Source organism: Geotrypetes seraphini, chromosome 2, assembly GCF_902459505.1.
Source record: "Geotrypetes seraphini chromosome 2, aGeoSer1.1, whole genome shotgun sequence".
Classification (NCBI taxonomy): Eukaryota; Metazoa; Chordata; class Amphibia; order Gymnophiona; family Dermophiidae; genus Geotrypetes; species Geotrypetes seraphini.
The window spans coordinates 146,101,425-146,125,779 of record NC_047085.1 but is presented as its reverse complement, the minus strand read 5'-3'; the positions used below and the strand labels follow the sequence as shown (position 1 = coordinate 146,125,779).

Genomic DNA, 24,355 nt, shown 5'->3' with positions numbered 1-24,355 from the left:
TCCCCCCCAACGACCGCCCCCCCCAAGAACCTCCGACCGCTCCCCCAGCCGACCCGCGACCCCCCTGGCGACCCCCACGACCCCCCCACCCCCCTTCCCCGTACCTTTGGTAGTTGGCCGAACAGACGGGAGCCAAACCCGCCTGTCCGGCAGGCAGCCAACGAAGGAATGAGGCCGGATTGGCCCATCCATCCTAAAGCTCCGCCTACTGGTGGGGCCTAAGGCGCGTGGGCCAATCAGAATAGGCCCTGGAGCCTTAGGTCCCACCTGGGGGCGCGGCCTGAGGCACATGGTCGGGTTGGGCCCATGTGCCTCAGGCCGCGCCCCCAGGTGGGACCTAAGGCTCCAGGGCCTATTCTGATTGGCCCACGCGCCTTAGGCCCCACCAGTAGGCGGAGCTTTAGGATGGATGGGCCAATCCGGCCTCATTCCTTCGTTGGCTGCCTGCCGGACAGGCGGGTTTGGCTCCCGTCTGTCCGGCCAACTACCAAAGGTACGGGGAAGGGGGGTGGGGGGGTCGTGGGGGTCGCCAGGGGGATCGCGGGTCGGCTGGGGGGCGGTCGGAGGTTCTTGGGGGGGGGGCGGTCGTTGGGGGGGGGGGGGGTTTGCGGCGAGGGCAGGAGGGCCTGGGCTCCCTCCTGCCCGTAATGTAGTGCGGGGTGGGGTTAGGGGGTCGCCGTGGCCAGGAGGGTTTGGGCTCCCTTCTGGCCCGATATTGTCGGGAAGTCGGCGGTCCTTCGGGGTGGGGGTGCGAGTGGTCCTGCCGGGGGGGGGGATGTATCGGACGTCGGGGAGTCGGCCGGGCAAGAGGGCTTGGGCTCCCTCTTGCTCCGATCGTGGATGCGGGTGCGGGTGGGAGCGCGTGCGAGCGGTCGTTCGGGGTGGGGGTGCGAGTGGTCCTGCCGGGGGGGGGGGATGTATCGGACGTCGGGGAGTCGGCCGGGCAAGAGGGCTTGGGCTCCCTCTTGCTCCGATCGTGGATGCGGGTGCGGGTGGGAGCGCGTGCGAGCGGTCGTTCGGGGTGGGGGTGCGAGCGGTCCTGCTGGGGGGGGGTGAATCGGGCGTCGGGCGGGGTGGGAACTATGTTTTAAAACTTTTGTATACCGCGCTCACGCATATAACGCGCGAGGGGTATGCGCGGTAGGTAAAAACGCGTATAACGCGCGCGTTATATGCGTGAAAATACGGTACTCTCCTCATCGCCTCGAGGCAGATGCTTTTCTTCTGGAATGGACGAATCTCTTCCTATATGCATTCCCTCCATTTCCTCTCATTCTCAAGACTCTGGTCAAGTTGAAGAACGATCATGCCACCATGATTCTGATTGCTCCTCGGTGGCCGAGACAACCTTGGTACTCCCTTCTACTTCAACTCAGCAGCAGGGAGCCATACCTTCTACCAGTTTTTCCCTTCTCTGCTTACACAGAGTCAAGGATTTCTGCTTCATCCCAACCTGCAGTCTCTACACCTGACAGCTTGGTACCTCTCAACATAACCCCTCTTCACTTTTCTCAATCTGTAAGAGACGTTTTAGAAGCTTCTAGGAAGCCTACCACTAGACAATGCTATCACCAAAAATGGACTAGATTTTCTACGTGGTGTTTTTCTCATCATAAGGAGCCTCAGCATTCCTCCTTATTTTCTGTTTTGGATTACCTTTTCCACTTATCCAATTCTGGCCTCAAGTCTACATCGATCCGAGTCCATCTCAGTGCAATTGCGGCTTTCCATCAGCCTATTGAAGGGAAACCCCTCTCTGCTCATCCGGTGGTTTCCAGATTCATGAAAGGACTTTTCAATGTCAAACCTCCTCTCAAACCACCTCCTGTGGTTTGGGACCTCAATGTTGTCCTTGCTCAACTGATGAAGCCTCCATTTGAACCAATTGACAAGGCTCATTTGAAGTATCTCACTTGGAAAGTGGTGTTTCTCATTGCCCTCACTTCTCTCAACGAGTCAGTGAGCTGCAAGCTTTATTTGCTGATCCACCTTTCACGGTGTTCCATCATGACAAGGTGGTTCTTCGTACTCATCCTAAATTCCTCCCTAAAGTGGTATCGGAATTTCATCTCAACCAATCCATTGTTCTTCCAGTGTTTTTTCCAAAGCCTCATTCTCATCCTGGAGAAGTAGCTCTTCATACTCTGGACTGTAAACGTGCTTTGGCCTTCTATTTGGAACGCAGCAAACCACACAGAACTGCTCCTCAACTTTTTGTCTCCTTTGATCCAAATAAGTTGGGACATCCTATTTCTAAGTGTTCTATCTCCACCTGGATGGCTGCTTGTATCTCATTCTGCTATGCCCAGGCTTTATTACCCCTACACTGTAGAGTCACAGCCCATAAAGTTAGAGCAATGGCAGCTTCAGTAGCTTTCCTCAGATCTACTCCTATTGAGGAAATTTGCAAGGCTGCTACTTGGTCCTCGGTTCATACCTTCACTTCTCACTATTGTCTGGATACCTTCTCCAGACGGGATGGACAGTTTGGCCAAACAGTATTAAAAAATTTATTCTCCTAAATTGCCAACACTCCCACCATCCTATTCTGGTTAGCTTGGAGTATATGTGAGTATAGGGTGCCTGCTTGTCCTGGGATAAAGCACACTTACGTAACAGGTGTTATCCAGGGACAGCAGGCAGCTATTCTCACAACCCACCCACCTCCCCTGATTGGCTTCTCTGCTAGCTATCTGAACTGAGGAGACTTGCCCTACGCTGGGCGGGAAGGCACTCGCGCATGCGTGGTGCGGTCGACTCAAAACTTCTGGTTTCTTCAAGCAAGTCTGCTTGTGAGGCTTCCGCATCTGGGCTCCGTTGGTGACGTCACCCATATGTGAGAATAGCTGCCTGCTGTCCCTGGATAACACCTGTTACGGTAAGTAACTGTGCTTTTTGGACATCTGTCTTTTGAAAATGAGCTCTAAAGCCAATATGGATTTAGATAAGGAAAATCTTGCCTCACCAATCTATTATATTTCTTTGAAGGAATAAATAAATATGTGGATAAAGGTGAGATGGTTAATATTGTGTACCTGGACTTTCAAAAGCCATTTGACAAAGTACCTCATGAATGAATCCTGAGGAAATTAGAGTTATGGGATAGGAGATAATGCACTATTGTCGATTAAGAAGTGGTTAAAAGATAGAAAGCAGAGAGTAGGGTTAAATAGTTAGTATTCTCAATGGAGAAGGGTAAATAGTGGGGTTCCCTAGGGGTCTGTGTTGGGCCTACTGCTTTTTAACATATTTATAAATGATCTAGAGATGGGAATAACTAGTTAGATAATTAAACTTGCTGATGACACAAAGTTATTCAAAGCTGTTAAATTGCAAGAGGATTGTGAAAAATTACAAGACCTTCTGAGACTGGGAGGCTGGGCATCAGTATGGCATGTGACATTTAATGTGATCAAGTGCAAAGTGATGCATTTGGAAAAAAGAAACCCAAATTATAGATATGTAATGCAAGGTTCCACATTAGGATTCACCACCCAGGAAAAGGATCTAGGTTGTTATCGTTGATGATATGTTGCAACGGCGGCTAAAAACGCAAATAAAATCCTGGGAATTATTAGGAAAGGAATGGAAAACAAAAATGAGAACATTATAATTCTTTGTATTGCTCCAAGGTTCAACAGCATCTTGAATACTGTGTGCAATTCTGGTTACTGCATCTCAAACAAGATATAGCAGAATTAGAAAAGGTACAGAGGGGGGGGCGCTGCTGAGCCCGCGACGAATGGCAGCTTGAATACAGAGCTCCTGCCTCGATTAATAGAATCGCTCCCACCATACTTTTAACAGCGCTCAAGCGATCGATTAATTGATCGCTATCGACCAAATAAATACTCCTGCTCACATTTGTCAGGCGACCTTGTTGATCGGGACAGCATGGCTGATAAAAAAATGGGAAAGAGACACAAGCCCGACCCGCCATCACCCTCGAAGGTTCCACTTCCGGTATCGGACGGAGACAACAACACCAAAGAAATCCTGGCCGAATTAAAGGTATTAAAAGAAATAGTCACTGACACTAAAACCACCACTGATGAGATTAACGACAAACTCACGACCTTATCGGCAGACTTCTCTGTGCTGCAAACACGTGTCACCACGCTCGAAGAGAAAATGGCCGCGACCTCCGTTTCGGTTTCTGAACTGCACAAACAAATGAATAGAATCTCCACACTCGAGAAAGAACTGGAAGACAGTGGGAATCGCTCACGAAGATGCAATATTCGCATTTTGGGCCTGAAGGAAGGGCCACATGATCGTGACTTAATCAAGCATCTGGAAGATCTCATACCCAAACTACTTGACATCACTTTCACCCACGACTTTGAAATCGAGCGGGCACATCGAGTCCCTTCCTACCGCAATGCAAACGATCGATTTCCCAGACCGGTTGTCTTCAAATCTCTCAGGTACCAACACGTACTTGAGATAATGCAACGAGCCAAAATTCGCTCACCGGTGAAGCATGAAGATGCCACCCTGCTTTTTGTTCCTGACCTGAACAAATCCACTGCTCTCCGCCGCAAGCAACTGCTCTCATACAGGCCTCAGCTCAAACAACTGTCAGCTAAGTTTGGAATGATGTATCCTGCCCGCATGAGAGTCACACTTCACAACCAAACTAAAGATTTCACCTTGCCTGAGGAGCTTGCGGCGTTTATTGAACAGCAGTCACCGACTCCAATTCATCAAGTCTGATCCTGCCTTGCTTATCCAGACACCTTTCTGTGGGTAATGATCAAATCCCATCTGCCTGACTGATTTGAGCACTCCAGCCAAATATGGCTATGAGCTGCTGTTTGTTTTCTTTTCCACTAATGTTATTCTTGAATGGTGGCTATTGTCATGTTTGAACCATGTTCACTTTCTGTTTATTAAGGGGTTTCTGTATATCTCTCCTGCTGTTCTAGCCTCTCTGCTGCACTCATAGGTTTCCTATTGGCTATCTTGCCAGATATTCCTGTGCATGTTCATGAGTTCTCAAATGTTTTTATCATTATGTTGCTCTCTCATATAATGTGTTTTGGCTTAATATTGAAATTTTCTAGAAATGTACTTGCTTTTTCATTGATGAGGTGGTGTACTTCTCTCAGAACTGCGTTTACAGTATTTTCTCCCAAATATAGATATGTCACTTAATATCATATCTCTGAATGCAAAGGGACTTAACAATCAAATCAAGCTGAAAAAGATTTTGACGTATCTGGACAATAACAACCCAGATATCATAATGATACAAGAAACTCATCTGGACCAGTCTGCCTCCAGCAAAATACGTCTCCCATGGTCTCTACCTGCTTACTTCTCCGCTGCCATAGATAAAAAAGGTGGGGTGATGACCCTGATCAGAAAAAAACCCGGGCTGGTGATATCCTCTCACACCTCTGACCTAGATGGCAGATGGATAAAAGTCATATTACATTATGCAGGCCAAACCATCACAGTACTTAACGTATACGGACCTAACTCAGACTGCCCTGATTTTTTCCGCTCCCTGGCTTCTTCTGTACTTTCAGATCCTGACTCCCAACTCATACTGGGCGGTGACTTTAATATGATTCTAAACCCCTCAATAGACAGGAAATCAAAATGCTCATACAAGAAGTCCAGATCCTGGTTTGCGTTACATGACCTCATTCAAATACTGCATCTCACTGACATCTGGCGCTGTATGCATAAAGCTGAAGAAGCATTTACTTTTTTCTCCAATCCCCATCTTACATATTCTCGCATCGACTTCTTTTTAATAAGTAACTCTTTATGTGCTTCGGTCACCGAATCCACCATTTCTCCAATAACAGTTTCTGACCATGCCTCGATAGCAATGAAACTCACCTTTCCTAAGCGATCATATCAACAAAAGCAATGGCGTTTCAACTCCTCTCTGCTTCAGGATCATAAGTTTAAAGACACGGTCAGAGAAGCTATCAAAGAATATTTTGTACTTAACTCACCGGAGCATACATCCTGGCCTATCTGCTGGGATGCATTCAAGGCGTCAATAAGAGGCATTATAATATCTTATACAGCTCATCAGCATAAGACACAAAAAGAAGAAATACTCCGTTATGAGGCTGATATTAGGGCTATGGAGTCTAGACACCAACATGACCCTACTAACATAGATAATCTAGTACATTTAAACAAACTCCGGTTTCTTTATAACTCTGTCTTACGTAAACAAGCCGCCCAGGAGGTGTTCAAGCAATCTACCACATACTACTCGGAAAATAACAAAGGTGGTCACCTCCTGGCCACTTATTTAAAAAAACGTGCTGACAAGTCCAATATCACCAATATCATACTGGACGATGGAACTTCAATAACAGACCCTGTTGATATTTCCCAGGCTTTTAAAGATTTCTACGAATCCTTATACACCTCTGATCTACCTTCCTCTTGCCCCAGCGCTCCACCCAAATTCTTGGACAACCTTACACATCCAAGTTTAGGTGACAACGATAACTCTTCACTAGATTCACCTATCTCAACTTCCGAGATCTCCTCGATTCTCAACTCTATGTCACTCAGAAAAGCACCAGGTCCTGACGGCTTGACCGTTGAATTTTATAAAGAATTTCAAGATGTTCTATTGCCACCATATCTTCAATTTATTGAACACCTCATCACTTCGGGAAGAGCCTCTGGCACCTTCACTGAAGCAAATATTATCGTACTTCCTAAACCGGACAAAGACCCAAGATACATCTCTAATTACAGACCTTTATCACTGATAAATGTGGACGCGAAGATATATGCAAAACTTCTAGCCAATCGCCTACAGTCTGTTATTACAAAATTAATCTCCCCTGATCAATGTGGCTTCATCTCCGGTAGATACTCCAATGATAACACTCGCACCTTTTCACATGTCATCAACCAGGCTCAACACTGTAATCAAGATCTTATAGCAGTGGGTCTAGACGCCGAGAAAGCCTTTGATAGAGTGGAGTGGCCTTTCATGTTCTCTGTGTTGCGTTGGTTTGGAATATCTCAGTCCTTCATTGATAAAGTTTGTATCCTTTACTCCTCCCCATCAACCAGGACCCTCATAAACGGATCACTGTCAGCGCCCTTCCAACCATCTAGGGGTACTAGACAGGGTTGCCCCCTGTCCCCCTTACTCTTCGATTTGGCCCTTGAACCACTGCTCATGGCTATTCGCTCGTCCCCCAACATAGAGGGATTCAAGTTCCGTGATCTGGAAATCAAAACTTCAGCTTATGCCGATGACATACTACTATACATGTCACCCCCATCACTCACACCACTTTTTCAAATAATCAAAGAATATTCCTTGGAATCTGGCTACAAACTCAACACTGGCAAGTCCGAGGTGATGCCGCTTAATTGTCCTTCTATGGAATCAGAAGTGAAATCCCTAGGCGTCACCTGGTCGAGTTCAAAAATGAAATATTTGGGAGTCATGTTTGGCCCCTCGTTGGAAGAGACCACCCAACTCAATATCGACTATCTTCTTAACATCGCTAAATCTACCACGAGCAAATGGTCCCCCTTGTTCTTATCCTGGTGGGGTCGATTGGAAACCATCAGAATGATGATATTGCCAAAACTCAATTACGTACTGAGCATGATCCCTTTTCTACTACCATCTTCGTTCTACAAAAACATTGAATCCATATTGTCTCGCTTTTTATGGAAAAACAAGCAGCCACGGATAGCTCTACTTAAACTAAAGGCGGACAGATCTTGTGGGGGGGTCAACTTCCCTGATCTATATAACTATCACTGTGCATATCTAATTCGTCAATGGTCTCAACACTATCCGTCACTGCTAGCATCTGAAACGTCGTCCTGGCAGCTTTTGGAAAACCTTAAATATGGCAAGACTCGTATGCAGTTCTTGATGGGAACCCAACAATCCCGTCTGGACAAAATGGATCCAATTCTTATCTCCTACGCATCTGCTCTGCGCAAGGTTGATTCTCAACTTGATGTTGGTTGGGATAAGTCTAAACTCGTTCCCATTTGGAATAACGCCAGATTCCAAATTCAAGGCTCTCCAATTTCCTGGCGACAATGGCAACTCCGGGGTATACTCACAATCCAAGATCTGATGCAGGATGACACTTGGATGTCTTTTCAGGATCTCTCTCTAAAATGGAATTTACCAAGCAACCAACAATTCCAATGGATTCAATTAATGCACTGTATCAAGAAAGAGATACCTGACCCTCATACATTAACATCTCATCCAAGTCTGGAGTCACTCTTATCCAAATTTTCCGCTTGGCGCTACAGAGCTTCACTATGGTACAAATGGCTACAGAAATCTTGTTTCAGCATCCCTAAGTATTCAGCCCTCAAGTGGAATGAAGACCTAAACCTACCATCGGATGCTATAGACTGGATGGTCATCTGGCAACAACTGTTTAAAAACATCAAATCAGCTTCACTATTACAATCGATATATTTTGTTCTCCATAGAGCAGTTTGGACCCCCCTTCTAGCCCACAAGATCGACTCAACAAAAACTACCAGTTGCTGGTCATGCTTAACTCATACGGGCACGCTGAAACACCTACTATTTTCTTGTGCACACCTCACATTATATTGGGAGAAGGTTTGGCATACAATTTGTTCAGTGTTACACATACAAGAGCCGCTTACTTTTAACATTGTCATCCTGTACTCTTATGGCATTTCCTCTTCCCTTGACCCCTTTGAATGTAAATTACTGTCTATAATGATGTCTTTAGCTATACAAAATGTCCTCCGTTGCTGGAAAGACCTCTCGCAGATTGACTATCACACCTGGTGGAATAATCTTTGCCTTATTAGCAAATATGAAAAAGCCTTGGCGGAAAGATCTGCTTCCCTTTGCAATTACAACAAAACTTGGTCTCCTTTAATTGCATATTGCTCTGAGTTTATTAACACGCCTTAAATGATAATGATTCATTTCTTATAACCTCATCATTTGTGACATCAGATCATAAATATTTTGACTCTGTTTACCAGCCAATGTATTTCTTATGCACCTGTAACTCATATATGCAGCATTCTTGTTTCTCTCATGAACATATTGTCAAAATTGTTATTCTTTATCTTCTGTTGTTATTTCACTTTATCCTTAATAAAAACATTTGAACTAAAAAAAGAAAAGGTACAGAGAAGGGTGACAAAAAAGATAAAGGGGATGGGATGACAGCCCTATAAGGAAAGGCTAAAGCAGCTAGGGCTCTTCAGCTTGGAGAAGAGATGGCTGATGGAGCTATAACAGAGGTCTATAAGAAACTGAGTGTAGTAGAACGGGTAAACCTGAATCACTTGTTTACCCTTTACAAAAATACTAGGACTAGGGGGCATGCAATAAAACTACTAAGTAGTGCATTTAAAACAAACCCAAGAAAATATTTTTTCACTCAATGTGTAATTAAACTCTGGAATTCATTGCCAGAAAATATAATAAAAGCAGTTAGCTTAACTGGGTTTTTAAAAAGTTTGGATAATTTCCTAAAAGAGGAGTCTGTAAGCCAATATTAAGTTGGACTAAGGAAAATCCACAGCTTATTTCAAAGCAGCGTAAAATCTGTTTTACTCTTTTGGGATCTTGCCATGTACTAGTGACCTAGATTAGCCATCGTTGGAAACAGAATATTGGGCATGATGGATTTTTGGCCTGTCTCAATATGGCAACATTTATGTTCTTATGCCATGTTCATAAACTGTGTTTTATTCCAGGTAACAGAAAGTATGACGTTATTGTCCTTGATCCTCCATGGCAAAACAAATCAGTGAAAAGAAGCAAAAGGTAACTTCCAATATTTAATTAAATAGTAATTAAATTAAAAAGTAACTTTATTTTCAAATACTATCATGTCTTTCTGAGTACTGGTCCAGCAGTATTTAAAGCAGCAAGGCATATTTAATTTAGTAAAAGTTATACATCTTTTTGAGCCAGTATTAAATCAGAACTCCAGTGTTCTCCCTCAGATCTGTTCATTGACTCTCCAGCCGGACGGCCAGAAAAAGAGGCTAGGGTCTGAGCTGCAGAGGTTATTGGATATTCAAGTCATAGAACCAGTTCCCAAAAATGAATTGGGCTCTTGCAGATACTCCATATACTTCATAGTGCCCAAGAAAAGCACAGAAAAGTGGAGACTGATCCTGGACTTAAAGTCCGTAAATTCATTGCTGAGAATACCACGCTTCCACATGATGGCGGTTTGGTCAGCCATTGCAGCGGTAGCCCTGGGAGAATTCTTAGCCTTGTTAGATCTGATGGAGGTATACTTTCATATTCCCATTTTCCCGGACCACAGGAAATAGTTGAGATTTCATGTCCTTCAAAGGCATATCCAGTTTGCGGCTCTACTTTTCGAGTTGGCAATGGCCCCACGCACCTTCACTAAGGTGATGGTGGTGGTCAAAGCTTACCTCTGCAGGATGGGGATACAAGAACACTCATACCTGGACGGTTGGTTGATCAGAGCTCCATCAACGCCGGAAGGCGAAAAGGCAGTGTGACATATTATAGATCTCTTACAAGATCTGGGCTGGATAGTCAACTTCCAGAAGAATCATCTTGAGCCAGCCTAATGCTTGGAGTATTTGGGCGTCTGCTTAGGCACAGAGAAAGGCTGTGTATTTTTTCCCAAGCCACACAAACAGAAACTCAGGAAGCAAATTTCAGAGCGCTTAGCAATGTTGAATCCCATGGCCTGGCATTACCTTCAGGTACTGGGCTTGATGGCGGACAACTTGAAAGTAGCTCCCTGGGTGAGAGCACATATGCACCCCCTCCAGGATTTCCTGCTCTCCAGATGGTCCCCACAGCAACATTCTCTTCAGCTGTAGCTTCCTTGTACAGCTGTAGCTTGCACTGGTGGCTTCAAGGGGACTCCTTATTGAAGGGCATGCCTCTCCGAATCTCCTAATGGGTGACCCTAATGACCGATGCCCATCTGTTTGGCTGGGGAACCCATTGTGGCAGTTAACCAGTACAGGGCCAATGGACCCTCCCACAGAGAAAGTGGTCCATAAATTGTCTGGAACTGCAAGTTATTCATCTAGCGTTGAGGATGGAAAGGCAATCAGAGTGTTCGCTGACAATGCCACTGCAGTAGCTTATGTGAACAGACAGGGAGGCACCAGAAGTTCCCCATTACATCTGGAGGCCCAGATGTTGTTCAAGTGGGTGAAAGCTCATTTTCAGGCACTCTCTGCGGCCCACATAGCAGGAGTGGAAAACTTACAGGTTGACTTTCTCAGTCAGCAGATTCTAGACCCAGGGAAGTGGTCACTGTCTCACAAGAGTGTTGAACCTCATTGTGTAATGCTGGGGATGACCGGTGATGGACTTGATGGCTTCAGCCAAGAATGCAAAGGTGAATCGCTTCTACAGCCAAAGAGATGAACCAGGAAGCACAGGAAAGGAGGCGTTGGTTCAGCCCTGGCTGGAAGAGAGGCTTCTATATGTGTTTCCACTGTGGCCCATGGTGGGCTGGGTCATCCGCAGAATAGCAAATCTCCTGGGACTTGTGATCCTCGTAGCCCTACACTGGCCTCACCAGCCTTGGTATGCGAATCTAGTGTGTCTCCAGTGAGACAGATGTTCATATGGAGCTTCTCAGTCAGGGACCAATTCTTATGGACATCCTAGAGCACTTTGGTCTTACAGCATGGTTCTTGAGCGCAAGGCCTTAACCTGTAAGAATTATTCAGAGGTAGCCATTTTGACTCTTCTTCAAGCAAAAAAGCCATCAATGTTTGTGGCTTCTGCTAAGGCCTGGAGAACTTTCTAGCTCTGGTGCGCTAAAGATCAAGTAGAGTCTAACAATACTGCCAGATACCCTTGCGAATGTATCAAAAGTGACTTTGTAGCTATGGGAGAGAAGGTGAAGCAGTCAGGTGTGCAGGTGGTATTCTCATCCATCTTCCCTGTCGAGGGTAAAGGCCAGGGCAGAGTAGCTCACATCTTGGAGATGAATGCGTGGCTACGTGGATGGTGTCTTCAAGAGCGTTTTGGCTTCCTGGACCATGGGATGATTTTCCAAGGGCTGCTGAGCAGGGATGGTATGCATCTATTAAACAGGGGGAGAAATGTCTTCGGCAGCAGGCTGGCTAATCTACTGAAGAGGGCTTTAAACTAGAATTGATGGGGCAGGGTAATCAAAGTCCCTAGGTGAGTATAAGCCCTCAGGTAAGTAAATTACTGAATACACGGATGGGAAAAGGGGGCAATGTCTGGAAAGCAGTATATTCTAATGCTTGAAGTATGGAAAACAAGATTCTGGATCTAGAAGCTATGATGGAAGAAGATGAGCTGGATATAGTGGCGTTCACAGAGAACCATGACTGAATGTAGTTATACTGGGCTATAATCTGTTCAGGAAAGACAGGGTAGGAAGAAAAGGAGGGGGGAGTAATGTTATATGTTAAAGATCATATTAAAGTCACAGAATTGCAGGATCTGCAGGGCAAGGAAGAGGCACTGTGGATCAATTTTGAAAGAGGGAATGGTGAATTTATTTACATTGGTGTGCTATACATGCCTCCTTCACAGATGGAAAAAGTGGACAAATATTTAATAGTAGACATTCAAAATATATCTAAAAAGGGGGAAGTTTTACTAATAGGTGATTTTAACATGTTGGATGTTGATTGGGGTATCCCTATTGTGGGGTCTTCTAGAACTAGGGAGATCCTGGATTCTCTATAAGGAGAACTGTTCCAGTAGTTGGTAATGGAACTTAGGCGGGATGGGGTCCTACTGGACTTAGTGCTTACAAACGGGGAAAGTGTTTCTTTTGTTACAGTGGGTGATTATCTGGAGTCCAGTGATCACTGCATGGTACAGTTTAATATTAAGATGGATATAGAGAGGGCTCATTCAAAAGCAAAGGTTCTAGACTTGAACAAAACTAACTTTGTTCGGATAGGGTATTATGTCAAGGAATTGTTGTCTGGATGGGAACGTCGGGAAGGAGTGGAAATGCAGTGGGCAAAACTGAAAGGAGTAATTATAAGAGCAACAAACCTTTTTGTAAGGCAAGTAAGAGGAAAAGAAGGCCAATTTAGTTCATAAAAGTAGTAGCTGAGAAGATAAGGAATAAGAGGTTAGTTTTCATAAACTACAAAAGATCACAGAAAGAGGAAGACAGTCAAAAATATCTGGAAAAGTTAAGAGAAGCTGATCGTGTAGTCCGAAAGCAAAGATGGAAGAAAAAATAGCTGACATGGTAAAACAGGGAGAGTAGATACCCAGAATGGTGTGAATAACATGAAGAAAGACCTGGCGAAGCTTGAAGAATGGTCTGAATGAAATTTAGCAGCTAAAATTTAATGCTAAGAAATGCAAGGCCATGCATTTGGGCTGCAAAAAGGCAAGGGAACAGTGCAGTTTAGGGGCTGAAGAACTTATGTGCATGACAGAAGAGCGGGACTTTGGTGTGATTTTATGTAATGATCTTAAGGTGGCCAAATAGGTTGAAAAGGTGACAGCAAAAACTGAAGGATGCTAGGGTGCATAGGAAGAGGTATGGCCAGTAGGAAAAAAGAGGGATTGATACCCATATATAAGATTTTGGTGAGACCTCATTTAGAATATTGTATACAATTCTAGAGGCCGCACCTTCAAAAAGATATAAAAAGGATGGAGTCGGTCCAGAGGAAGGCTACTAAAATGGTGTGTGGTCCTCGTCATAAGGCGTATGGGGACAGACTTAAGGATCTGTATACTTTGGAGGAAAGGCGAGAGAGGAGAGAAATGATAGAGATATTTAAATACCTACGTGATGTAACTGCACATGAGTCGAGTCTTTTTCATTTGAAAAGATTATCTGCAATGAGAGGGCATAGAATGAAGTTAAGTTTAGATTGCACACTCAGGTGCAATCTAAAGAAATACTTTTTTACATAAAGGGTGGTAGATGCGTGGAACATTCTCCCGGTAGAGGTGGTGGAGACAGAGACTGTCTGAATTCAAGAATGCCTGGGATAATCACATGGGATCTCTTAGAGAGAGGAAGAGATAATGGTTACTGTGGATGGGCAGACTGGATGGGCCATCATGTTTCTATGTTTCAATTTTTCCCTGCAACATCCACTCTGTTTTGTTTTTACAAATTCAAATTGGTACCAATTAGTACCCTATTAGTGGCACTAATTGGCTCATGTGACAATTTAATTGTATGCCCATTTTGGTTTGGTTACCTAATATCAGTGCCCAGTTTTGGGTGCCATATATGGAATTTTGGGGAAAAAGGGCACAAGATAGGCAACTGAATACCATGTTGTGAGCACAAATTCTAAAATGATGTATTTTTGCTTCATTTCTTGTAATTTGAAGATTTCCAATGAAATATATTCCAACCAGTAAGAAATTTAGTAAAAAAATATGATAAGACATAACTGTTTATATTGTAAAGGTTCAGGAGTGATTGTCCATGGCATCTTTACTGTTCCTCTCAAGCAGATGCCAACAAAATCTTTATTTAATTTTACCTATGGAGGCCCATGGAATTGTTTTATTTAAGGAACAACGTATTTATTTTCTCCAGATTTCTTCTATACAATTTGAGGTAAAGAAGGAGACAGTATTTGGTATATCAAAGATAATGATAAATGGGACAATGAAGGGATAGGTCAGTGCTTATCAATCTTTCTGTGATTTTGATCCTATGACAACAGCGAAATAAAATTGTTTGATTACCCCCATGCAGAAAAATGATATAGCTATGGAGAGTCTATCCAGGTCATGACCCCTTGTGAGGTCCCAACCCCCAGTTTGGGAAGCTTTAGGTTAAATGGGATAGGTCTGCTTAGATAGCTGTCTGGAAGAATTGCTGCCTAGTTATTTCAAGTAAGTTCCCTAATCTTTAAAAATACTCTGTCAGAGTTGATAAAATGGGTAATGCAAAGTTCTTGACATTTATTTACAAAAAAAGAGCAGCATAAACTAATATCCACCAAACCTACAAGCCTCTAAGCTATACTAAAGTCTTGTCAACAGTGTTTATAGCAGTAAAGAGTCCATTCCTCTAACTTCAACCTTTTTACACCCGTGGACCGGCAGAAATAAAAGAATTATTTTGTGGACCGGCAAACTACTAGGACTAAAATTTTAAAACCCCGTTTACGCCCCATCTCCGCGAGCTCGGTCCCCGCAAACCATCTGATCCCATCTGCACAAGCCGCAATTATAATAATAATAATAATTTTATTCTTATATACCGCCATGCCCATCGAGTTCTAGGCGGTTCACAACAATTACATTAGGATCCGCATTGACATGCCGATTTACAAACAATGTATTGGATTTACAAACAATGTATTGGATTTACAACACCTTCAGCCGAACATGGCTGAAGAAGCGGAAGTGGGAAGGAGAGAAGGAGGAAAGCAATCAATAGAGGGGGGGGGGGCAGGGCCGAACTGGCCGATTTTATATTGAACGTATTTTATTAAAGTATAAAAAGAAACAATATTCTGAACAATTGTGATTTTATAAATACAAATATACAGAGCACGGACCAACAAAACCCCTGTCTCCCCTCCCCTTCACATATATACCCTCTACTATCAAGAAAACTGAACAAGCCAAGTTATTATAGAATGCTACATAGAAATATCATGCTAACAGAATACTGCAGTCCCCAGTTATGTCTCTAGCAGGATATATATTTCAAATCTGATATATTCTATTGACAAAATAGAAATAAAATTATTTTTTTCTACCTTTTGTTGTCTCTGGTTTGTGCTTTTATCTTCTTTTCACTCTTTTCCTTCCAGCATCTGCCCGTTTCATCCAATGTCTGCCCTCTCCCCCTTCCATATGTATCTGACTTCTTTCTATGCCCCTCTTCCCTGTCCATCCAGCCTGTTCCTCCTCTCTCCTTTTTACATCATTCATTCCAGCTTCACTGCCTTCTTTGTTTTTATCTCTCCTACACCAGATCTAGCATCTTTATCCCTCTCTCATTTCTCTGCTGACCCCCTTTCCAGTATCAATGTCTCTCTACTTTCTCATTCCTCTCTCTCCCCTTTCCCTCATCTGATCTCTCCATTATAACCTGACCCCCTTCCCCTCCTGTAATCTCCCTGCCAGCTGTTTCCTTCCTTTTTTCTTTCTCCCCTCCTTCCTTTTTTCCTTCTCCTTTCCCTCCTCCCTCTATCCAACATTAACTCTCTTCCCATCCCTTTCCCTCCTCCCCTCCCAGCAGCATCTCTCCTTCTTCTCCCTTCCCTCCTCCCGCTATTCAACATTAATTCTATTCCCATCCCTTTCCCTCCTCCCCTCCCAGCAGCATCTCTCCTTGTAACTCCCTTCAAGTCCAGTACAGCTCTCCCTTTATCCAGCAGCTTCCCAGCCTCCTACAGTGGCTTCCTCCCCTTCCAGCAGCTCTCAGTACTTGTCTGCAGGAAGTTGCTGGTAAAGCACTGCCCTGGCAAGTAGGAGAGCTGGTGGGAGGGGAGACAGCCACTGTGAAGGCTCCCCAGGATCTTGCTCGCACACGCTGACCATCTCCCTCCACCTGCACCTGAATCTGCAGCTCTCTCCATTCTAATCGCAACTTCCCCGCGGCCCTCTTCAGCAACTCGGCAGGGGCGGCGATCAAGACAGGCTGCCGACGTCGGAACCTACACTCTCTGAGTCCCGCCTATTTTGTTTCAACTTCCTGTTTCCGAACAGGCGAGACTCAGAGAGGGAAGGCCCCGATGTCGGCAGCCTGTCTTGATCGCCTGAAGCTGGGAGGAACCGCAGTCGGGAGGAACCGCAGTCGGCAGGAAATTTAACTGCTGACTTGATCTCGCCGGCCCTGCGCGGACTGGCAGAAATTTTTGCGGACCGGCACCGGTCTGCGGACCGGCAGTTGAAGAACTGTGCTCTAACTATCAACACCCCTGTGAGTAGAACACATTTTAATAAAGAGTCCTCATATATTTACAGGCTCAGCTTTGGTCAAAATCAAATCATATATACCTGTTGGATTTAATCATTTGGACATTTTATACCATGGCTTTGACCCTTGAGCAGAGAGCTAGAAAAATCTTTAAAAATTTTAATCTGAAACTAAAATGCCTATTGCTCAGTGCTGCAGAACAAGGTATCCGAACTTAGAATCCTCTGTCCAAATATAGAAACAGAGAAACAGAGAAAAATGAAGGCAGATAAAGATCATCTGGTCCAGTGTTTCTCAACCTTTTCAAGCCAAGTACCCCCTAAGCCTAACAAATACCAACCGAGTACCCCCGGCCAAACTCCGCCCCAAATTTGCCCAAACTCCTCCCTAGACCCGCCCAAACTCTGCTCCTGACTCCACCCCCATAATAATAATACTAACTGTAATGCAATTTCTTCCATCCATTTTTTCATATACACATAATATAATCTTATTAATGCATAATGGTAACCACAAAATTAAAAATATACAAAGCATACTGTATGCAGAGAAAATATTAATTATCATTTATATTTGGGGGGTTTTCAAAGATGTCACTAAATTGAAAATAAAATTATTTTTCCTACCTTTGTTGTCTGGTTCTTTCTTTCTCTCTCGCTCTCTCTTTCTTTCTTTTCTTTCTTCCTCCTGCATGCTTCCTCTCCTCCAGACCTCTCTTTCTGTCCCTCCATGAGTCCAACTTTTCTTCCTCTCTCATCCCCAAGATCATTTTTCACCATTGCACACCAACCTCATGCCCATTTCTCCTTCTATCACTCCTCTCCAACACCATGCCACATCTCTCCCTCCATCACTATGCCCAACATTCCTCCCCTTGCATCCCCTTCAATCTATCCCTCTGTTCCCTCTCCACCACCATATCCAACATTTCTTCCTCTCATCCTATTCCCCATGTATCTCTACCTCACTCCTCTCTATGCCAAACTTTCCTCTTCCTTTTCCCCATGTGCAGCATCTCTTTCCCTCTCACTCAAACACTCAGGCCCAACAACTGTCCCTTTCTATCCCCTCCCTCCCTCCTATGTCCCAAGTTATTCCCCTTTCCCTCCTTCCTTCCTATGTCCTGAGTTCATGTTCCCCTCCCCCTCACTTCCTTTCAGCCTTTGTCCTCCCTCTCTGCTGTGCCGAAACCTGGCTGCCTCCCTCCCTGCTGCACCAAAGCCGCCGTCAATTCCTCCTCCCCCTGGTCCGCCGCCGCTCACTGCAACTGCAGGAAGAAAAGTGAAGGGCCCACAAGCCTTCCCCCAGTGTTGAACGGTGGCAGCGAGCGGACAGGTGAGGAGCAGCGGGGACGGGTGAGGTGCCCAGGGCACTGGCACCCCTCATCTACCCTCATCTCTGCCCCCCCTCTGCTCCTTCCCCGATCCCCCACTGCCACACATGTGTCTCCCCTTCCCCCATACATCTAGTTGTTCCTATGCGCAGCACCCAGAAGTGATGTCAGCGAGAGAGTCGACGTGGTTGCAAGGAACATGTTGAAGTTGCTTGTGGCAATGAACAACTAGAGGTACGGGGGAAGGGAAGGGGGTGCACGCGTGTGGCGAGGGGAGGAGTGGGAAGAGGTGGGGTGCAGAAAGGAGGCGTGGTGCCAGTGCCCCCACCAACATGATACACAGGGCGGACAACCCCCCCTTACTACGCCACTGATGCCACCCACGATCTCTCCACTATCCCTTCCTCTGCCTTAAAGATCCAACATACTTGTCCCAAGCTGTCCAGTCAGAGTATTCCACAGATGTGGCACTTTTAAACTAGGAGAGTGTAGGAAGATAAATTCCATTGCTGTGGTAGCAGCTGCCAGCTAAGTGGTGAAGAGAATAGGCCTTGGAGAGGCACTCTGTGGGCCAAAAACTAGGGTATCCTGAGTTTTCTAGGCAGAGCCAAAACTAGGAAACTCAGCATCAGATTAGGCAAGTGAATATGTTCACCACAACCACATTTGACCCCTCTTTTTCCATGTCTGTCATTTTGATCTCCAGTCATCTTTTTCTACCTTTCCTCTTCTCTAGTTCAGTTGATAGAAAAGGAAAACTCTTCTGGATTTCTATCTGCATCCTTGCCCACATTTGCATTGCAGTCATTTTTTTTTTGCTCCTGAGATCTTTGTTGCTTGAACAATTTACTCTCTTGCCCATCATAGTTATGACTATGGGCCTGGACAGTATCTCTGTGCAGTAAAAGAAATACAAAATGATGATGGAAGACAATAGATATATAAAACTAAAAAAAAGTTCATAAAATATACACAAGCGAGCAAGAAAAGTCTTCCACCTCCATTGATACTCTGTTCCATGTTGCTGCTCACAGACTATGGCCATCCTTACCTATTTATTAACCTCCCTCTTTCTAAAGTCCTGCTTAGTTCCCACACTGCAAACTTTCCAGTCTTTCAGTTCTTTCATTATCCCAGGACAAGCAGGCAGCATATTCTTGACTGATGGGTGACGGCACCGACGGAGCCCCGGTACGGACAATTTTAGAGTGATTGCACTCTAAGAACTTTAGAAAGTTCTAGCTAGGCCGCACCGCGCGTGCGCGAGTGCCTTCCCGCCCGACAGAGGCGCGCGGGTCCCCAGTTTTCTTAATTCCGCGGAGCTAAGAAGACGCGTGTTTCCAACGGCTGTTGGAAGTTTTTTCCTAAACTGTTCACTTGCCTTCCCGCTCGCGCGTATTTTTCTCTTCATTTTATTTCTTTCTTGTTCTTTTACCGTTTGTAAAAAATTGTTTTATTTTTTTTCACTTTTTATTGACTACCCCGGCGGGGCCTGTTGGCACCATCGAAGCCTCCGGCTTCGATTTTGCTACAGCGGTTTTTCCCTTCATGCCCCCGTCACCGGGTTTCAAAAAGTGTCAGCGGTGTGCGCGCCCTATATCTCTCTCCGACCCGCACAAGTGGTGCCTTCAGTGTCTGGGTCCGGACCATAGGGCTGACACCTGCACCCGCTGTAGTTCTTTACAAAAAAGAACTTTAAAAAACCGACAAATTCAACAACGAATTCTGTTCGGCACCGACATGGAAGTTGCACCAGTATCGACATCGACAACTTCCTCCAAATCGACACCGACTGTCTCGGCACCGACAGATACATCGCCGACGTCGATCCCTGTAGGTAAGCCGGCTAAGAAGCCTTCCCCTACTGTCCTAGGGCCACCAGTCGAGCATGCAGTGAGCCAAGTCCTGCAGACTGAGCGCCGGCCCCGTAAACGCTCCGCTCCCATTGAAGTCACTGCCTCGTCATCGGCATCGACTTCACCCGAGCGTCGAGCGGCACCGAAGGTACCGAGCAAGAAAAGACCGGTACCGGTGCAATCGGGACCTACGTTGGATGAGCGCATTGCCTCTATCCTCCAGGTCCAGCTTAAACAGCAACTACAACAATTGCTCCCGGCTCTGTTGACACCGAATCCTCCAGTGTCGGTACCCAGTGAGCCTTCGGTGCCGACCGTCGATCAACCCCTTTTATTGACATCGACTTTGTCGGCACCGCACAAATCCATGTCCATGCCTATTCTATCAGCGGAGCCGAAACGACGTTCTGCTCCGGACACTTCTGAACCGGTACCGTTCTCTGAGCCCCGTACCGTTCTACACTCCCCTGGTACCGTCTCCAACCGTTCGGGGAAATCGGTACGCAAGACTAAACATGTTGGCACCTCGACTCCACTTTCTCAGGGCCGTCTCCAATCGGTACGGGACCCTGACTTGTGGGATGACTCGGATGATCACCTTGGTACCGAGGAAGATTATTCATCTGAAGAGGAGGATCTATCTGTGCAAGACCCTGCTACTAAGCCAGAGCACTCCTCCTTTACCAAATTTTTAAGGGAAATGTCAGACACCCTTTCAATTCCTTTGGAGTCTGATTCTAAAAAGTCCAAGGCATTCTTAGATGCCTTGGACTTTGATCATCCTCCTAAGGAGTTCTTAAAGTTGCCCCTCCATGATATCTTGAGGGAAACTTTCTATAAGAACTTGGAAACTCCCTTAACCATCCCGGGAGCCCCAAGAAAATTGGAATCTCTTTATAAAGTCATTCCAATTCCAGGATTCGACAAGCAACAACTTCCCCATGAATCCTTGTTGGTGGAATCAACCCTGAAGAAGTCTGTAGGTGCCAGTGTTTACGCCTCTGTTCCTCCTGGCAGAGAAGGAAAGGCCATGGATAAATTTGGAAAGCGCCTTTACCAAAACGCCATGCTGGCCAACCGTTCAGGTAATTACGCATTCCACTTCTCGTTTTACCTGAAGCATCTCATTCAACAGGTGACCTCTTTTCAAAAGTACATTCCGGACCGTAAACTTCCTGCTTTTCAGCAATGTACTTCTAGTCTTTTGCAACTAAGGAAGTTTATGGTCCGTTCCATTTATGATACTTTTGAACTGACGTCACGGGCCACTGCTATTTCTGTAGCAATGAGAAGGTTGGCATGGCTACGGGTCTCAGAACTGGATGTAAACCATCAAGACCGACTGGCCAATGCGCCTTGTCTTGGGGATGAGCTGTTTGGGGAGTCCATGGATACCGCCACACAAAAGCTCTCCGCGCATGAGACTAGGTGGGACACCTTGTTGAAAAACAAGAAGAAACCTCCTCCTCCTCGTCCATTCAGGCAACAACCTTCTTATCAAAGAAGGTTTTCTGCTCGCCCAGCTCAGACTCATCCTCCTCAACCTCGCAGGCAGCGTCAACAGCAGCAACAGGCTCGTCAACAACAACAGCCTGCTGTAAAACCGGCTGTTCAACCTAAGTCTACACAGCCCTTTTGACTCTCTTCTCGAGAACATTGCCAGTCTTCCTCCCTCATGCCTTCAAACTCAGCCCATAGGAGGTCGACTCCAGGTTTTTCTGTCTCGATGGGAAGCAATTACCTCCGACCAGTGGGTACTTGCTATCATCGCTCACGGATATGCCCTGAACTTTCAGACTCCTCCACCGTTAAGTCTACCAAAAGAGTCTGCTTCCAACAAGGCTCAGTCCCTCCTTCTCGGTCAGGAGGTTCAATCCCTCCTCCTTCTCAATGCCATCGAACCAGTTCCTCTAGACCAGCAAGGCCTGGGATTTTATTCCCGGTACTTTCTTGTACCCAAAAAAACCGGAGATCTCAGACCAATATTAGATCTCAGAGATCTCAACAAATGTCTGGTCAAGGAGAAGTTCAAGATGTTATCTCTTGCCACCCTATACCCTCTTCTCTCTCAGGAAGACTGGCTATGTTCCCTCGATCTAAAGGAGGCGTATACTCACATTCCAATTCATCTGATGTCCAGACAATACCTTCGCTTTCTTGTCAACCAACATCATTACCAATACAAGGTGCTACCCTTCGGCTTAGCCTCCTCTCCCAGGGTATTCACCAAATGTCTGATTGTGGTCGCAGCTTATCTCCGCTCCCACAATTTTCAAGTCTTCCCTTATCTGGACGACTGGCTCATCAAGGCTCTTTCTCCTCAGTCCGTTCACATAGCCACCAATCAGACAATTTCCTTCCTTCGACTGTTGGGGTTCGAGATCAATCTACCCAAGTCACACCTCATTCCAACTCAGCGACTTCAATTCATTGGAGCCATTCTGGATACTGTTCAGATGAGGGCGTTTCTTCCTCCAAACCGCCTTCACACCATCCTTCATCTCTGTCAGCAGGTATTCCAGAAAACTTCCATTTCAGCAAATCAAATGATGGTACTTTTGGGGCACATGGCATCCACAGTGCATGTCATCCCCTTTGCACGTCTCCACCTGCGTACTCCTCAATGGACCCTAGCGACTCAGTGGTCACAAGCGACGGATCCTTGTTCACAACACATATCTGTGACCTCGTCTCTTCGACAGTCGCTTCTTTGGTGGTTGAACTCATCAAATCTATCCAGAGGTCTACTGTTCCATCTACCTCCTCATCAACTAGTCATCACCACAGATTCCTCCCCCTATGCATGGGGAGCTCACTTGAACGAGTTCCAAACTCAGGGGTTTTGGACCACCCAGGAAAAGAAGCACCACATCAATTTCCTGGAACTCAGAGCGATATTTTACGCCCTCAAAGCTTTTCAACATCTCCTCTTTCCTCAGGTTCTTCTCATTTGCACAGACAACCAAGTTGCAATGTATTACATCAACAAACAAGGAGGGACGGGATCCCGTCCTTTATGTCAGGAAGCTCAAAGGATTTGGACATGGGCGACTGCTCGTCACCTATTCCTGAAAGCAGTCTACATCCAAGGGGAGCAGAATTGCTTAGCAGACAATCTCAGCAGAATTCTTCAACCTCACGAATGGACTCTCGACCCCTCGACTCTTCAGTTCATTTTCTCTCAATGGGGCACTCCTCAGGTGGATTTTTTTGCAGCTCCCCACAACCATCAACTGCCCCTGTTTTGCTCCAGACTTTACTCTCCTCACCGTCTGGAACCCGATGCATTTCTTCTGGATTGGACCAATCTCTTCCTTTATGCATTCCCTCCTCTTCCGCTCATGCTGCGCACCTTATTCAAGCTCAAGAGGGAACAAGCCACCATGATCCTCATCGCTCCACGGTGGCCCAGACAGCATTGGTTTTCCCTTCTACTTCAACTCAGTTCCAGGGAACCCATACCTCTTCCTCTGTTTCCTTCACTACTTACACAGAATCAGCAAACGCTTCTTCATCCCAACTTACAGTCTCTGCACCTGACAGCTTGGTATCTCTCGGGCTGACTGCACCTCATGCTCTCCTTTCTCAGCCTGTCCGTTCTATTATTGATGCCTCCAGGAAACCGTCTACTCTTCAATGTTACCAGCAGAAGTGGTCTCGGTTTTCTTCCTGGTGCCTGTTACATCACCATGATCCCATATCTACAGCAGTGGGATTGGTATTGGACTATCTTTTGTCCTTATCTGACTCTGGTCTTAAATCCTCTTCGATAAGGGTCCACCTTAGTGCCATTGCAGCTTTTCATGAGCCGATCCATGGTAAACCCCTCTCAGCTCATCCCCTAGTCTCAAGGTTCATGAAAGGCCTTTTCAATGTAAAACCACCTCTTAAGGCCCCTCCTGTTGTATGGGATCTTAATGTGGTTCTTTCTGCGTTAATGAAGCCTCCTTTCGAGCCTCTGGCCACAACGCATTTTAAATTTCTCACTTGGAAAGTGGTCTTTCTGATAGCTCTCACTTCTGCCAGGAGGGTCAGTGAGCTCCATGCACTGGTGGCTGATCCACCTTTCACTGTTTTTCACCATGATAAGGTTGTCCTTCGTACACATCCAAAATTCCTTCCTAAGGTTGTGTCTGAGTTTCACCTTAATCAATCCATCGTTCTACCTGTTTTTTTCCCAAAGCCTCATTCTAATCCAGGTGAACAGGCTTTGCATACCTTGGATTGTAAACGTGCTCTGGCTTACTATCTTGATCGCACCAAACCTCACAGATCATCTC

General features: G+C 45.6%; 1 protein-coding gene across 2 annotated transcripts in view; it reads left to right on the top strand.

Annotated features, from left to right (window-relative positions):
• Window positions 1-24,355, top strand: part of METTL4 (methyltransferase like 4) — a 69,319-nt gene that overhangs the window by 16,868 nt on the left and 28,096 nt on the right. For both annotated transcript variants that reach the window (XM_033934963.1, XM_033934962.1), the window contains exon 4: window positions 9,724-9,793. In XM_033934963.1, coding sequence (XP_033790854.1) covers window positions 9,724-9,793 — 70 coding nt within the window. The remainder of the gene's footprint in view (window positions 1-9,723; window positions 9,794-24,355) is intronic.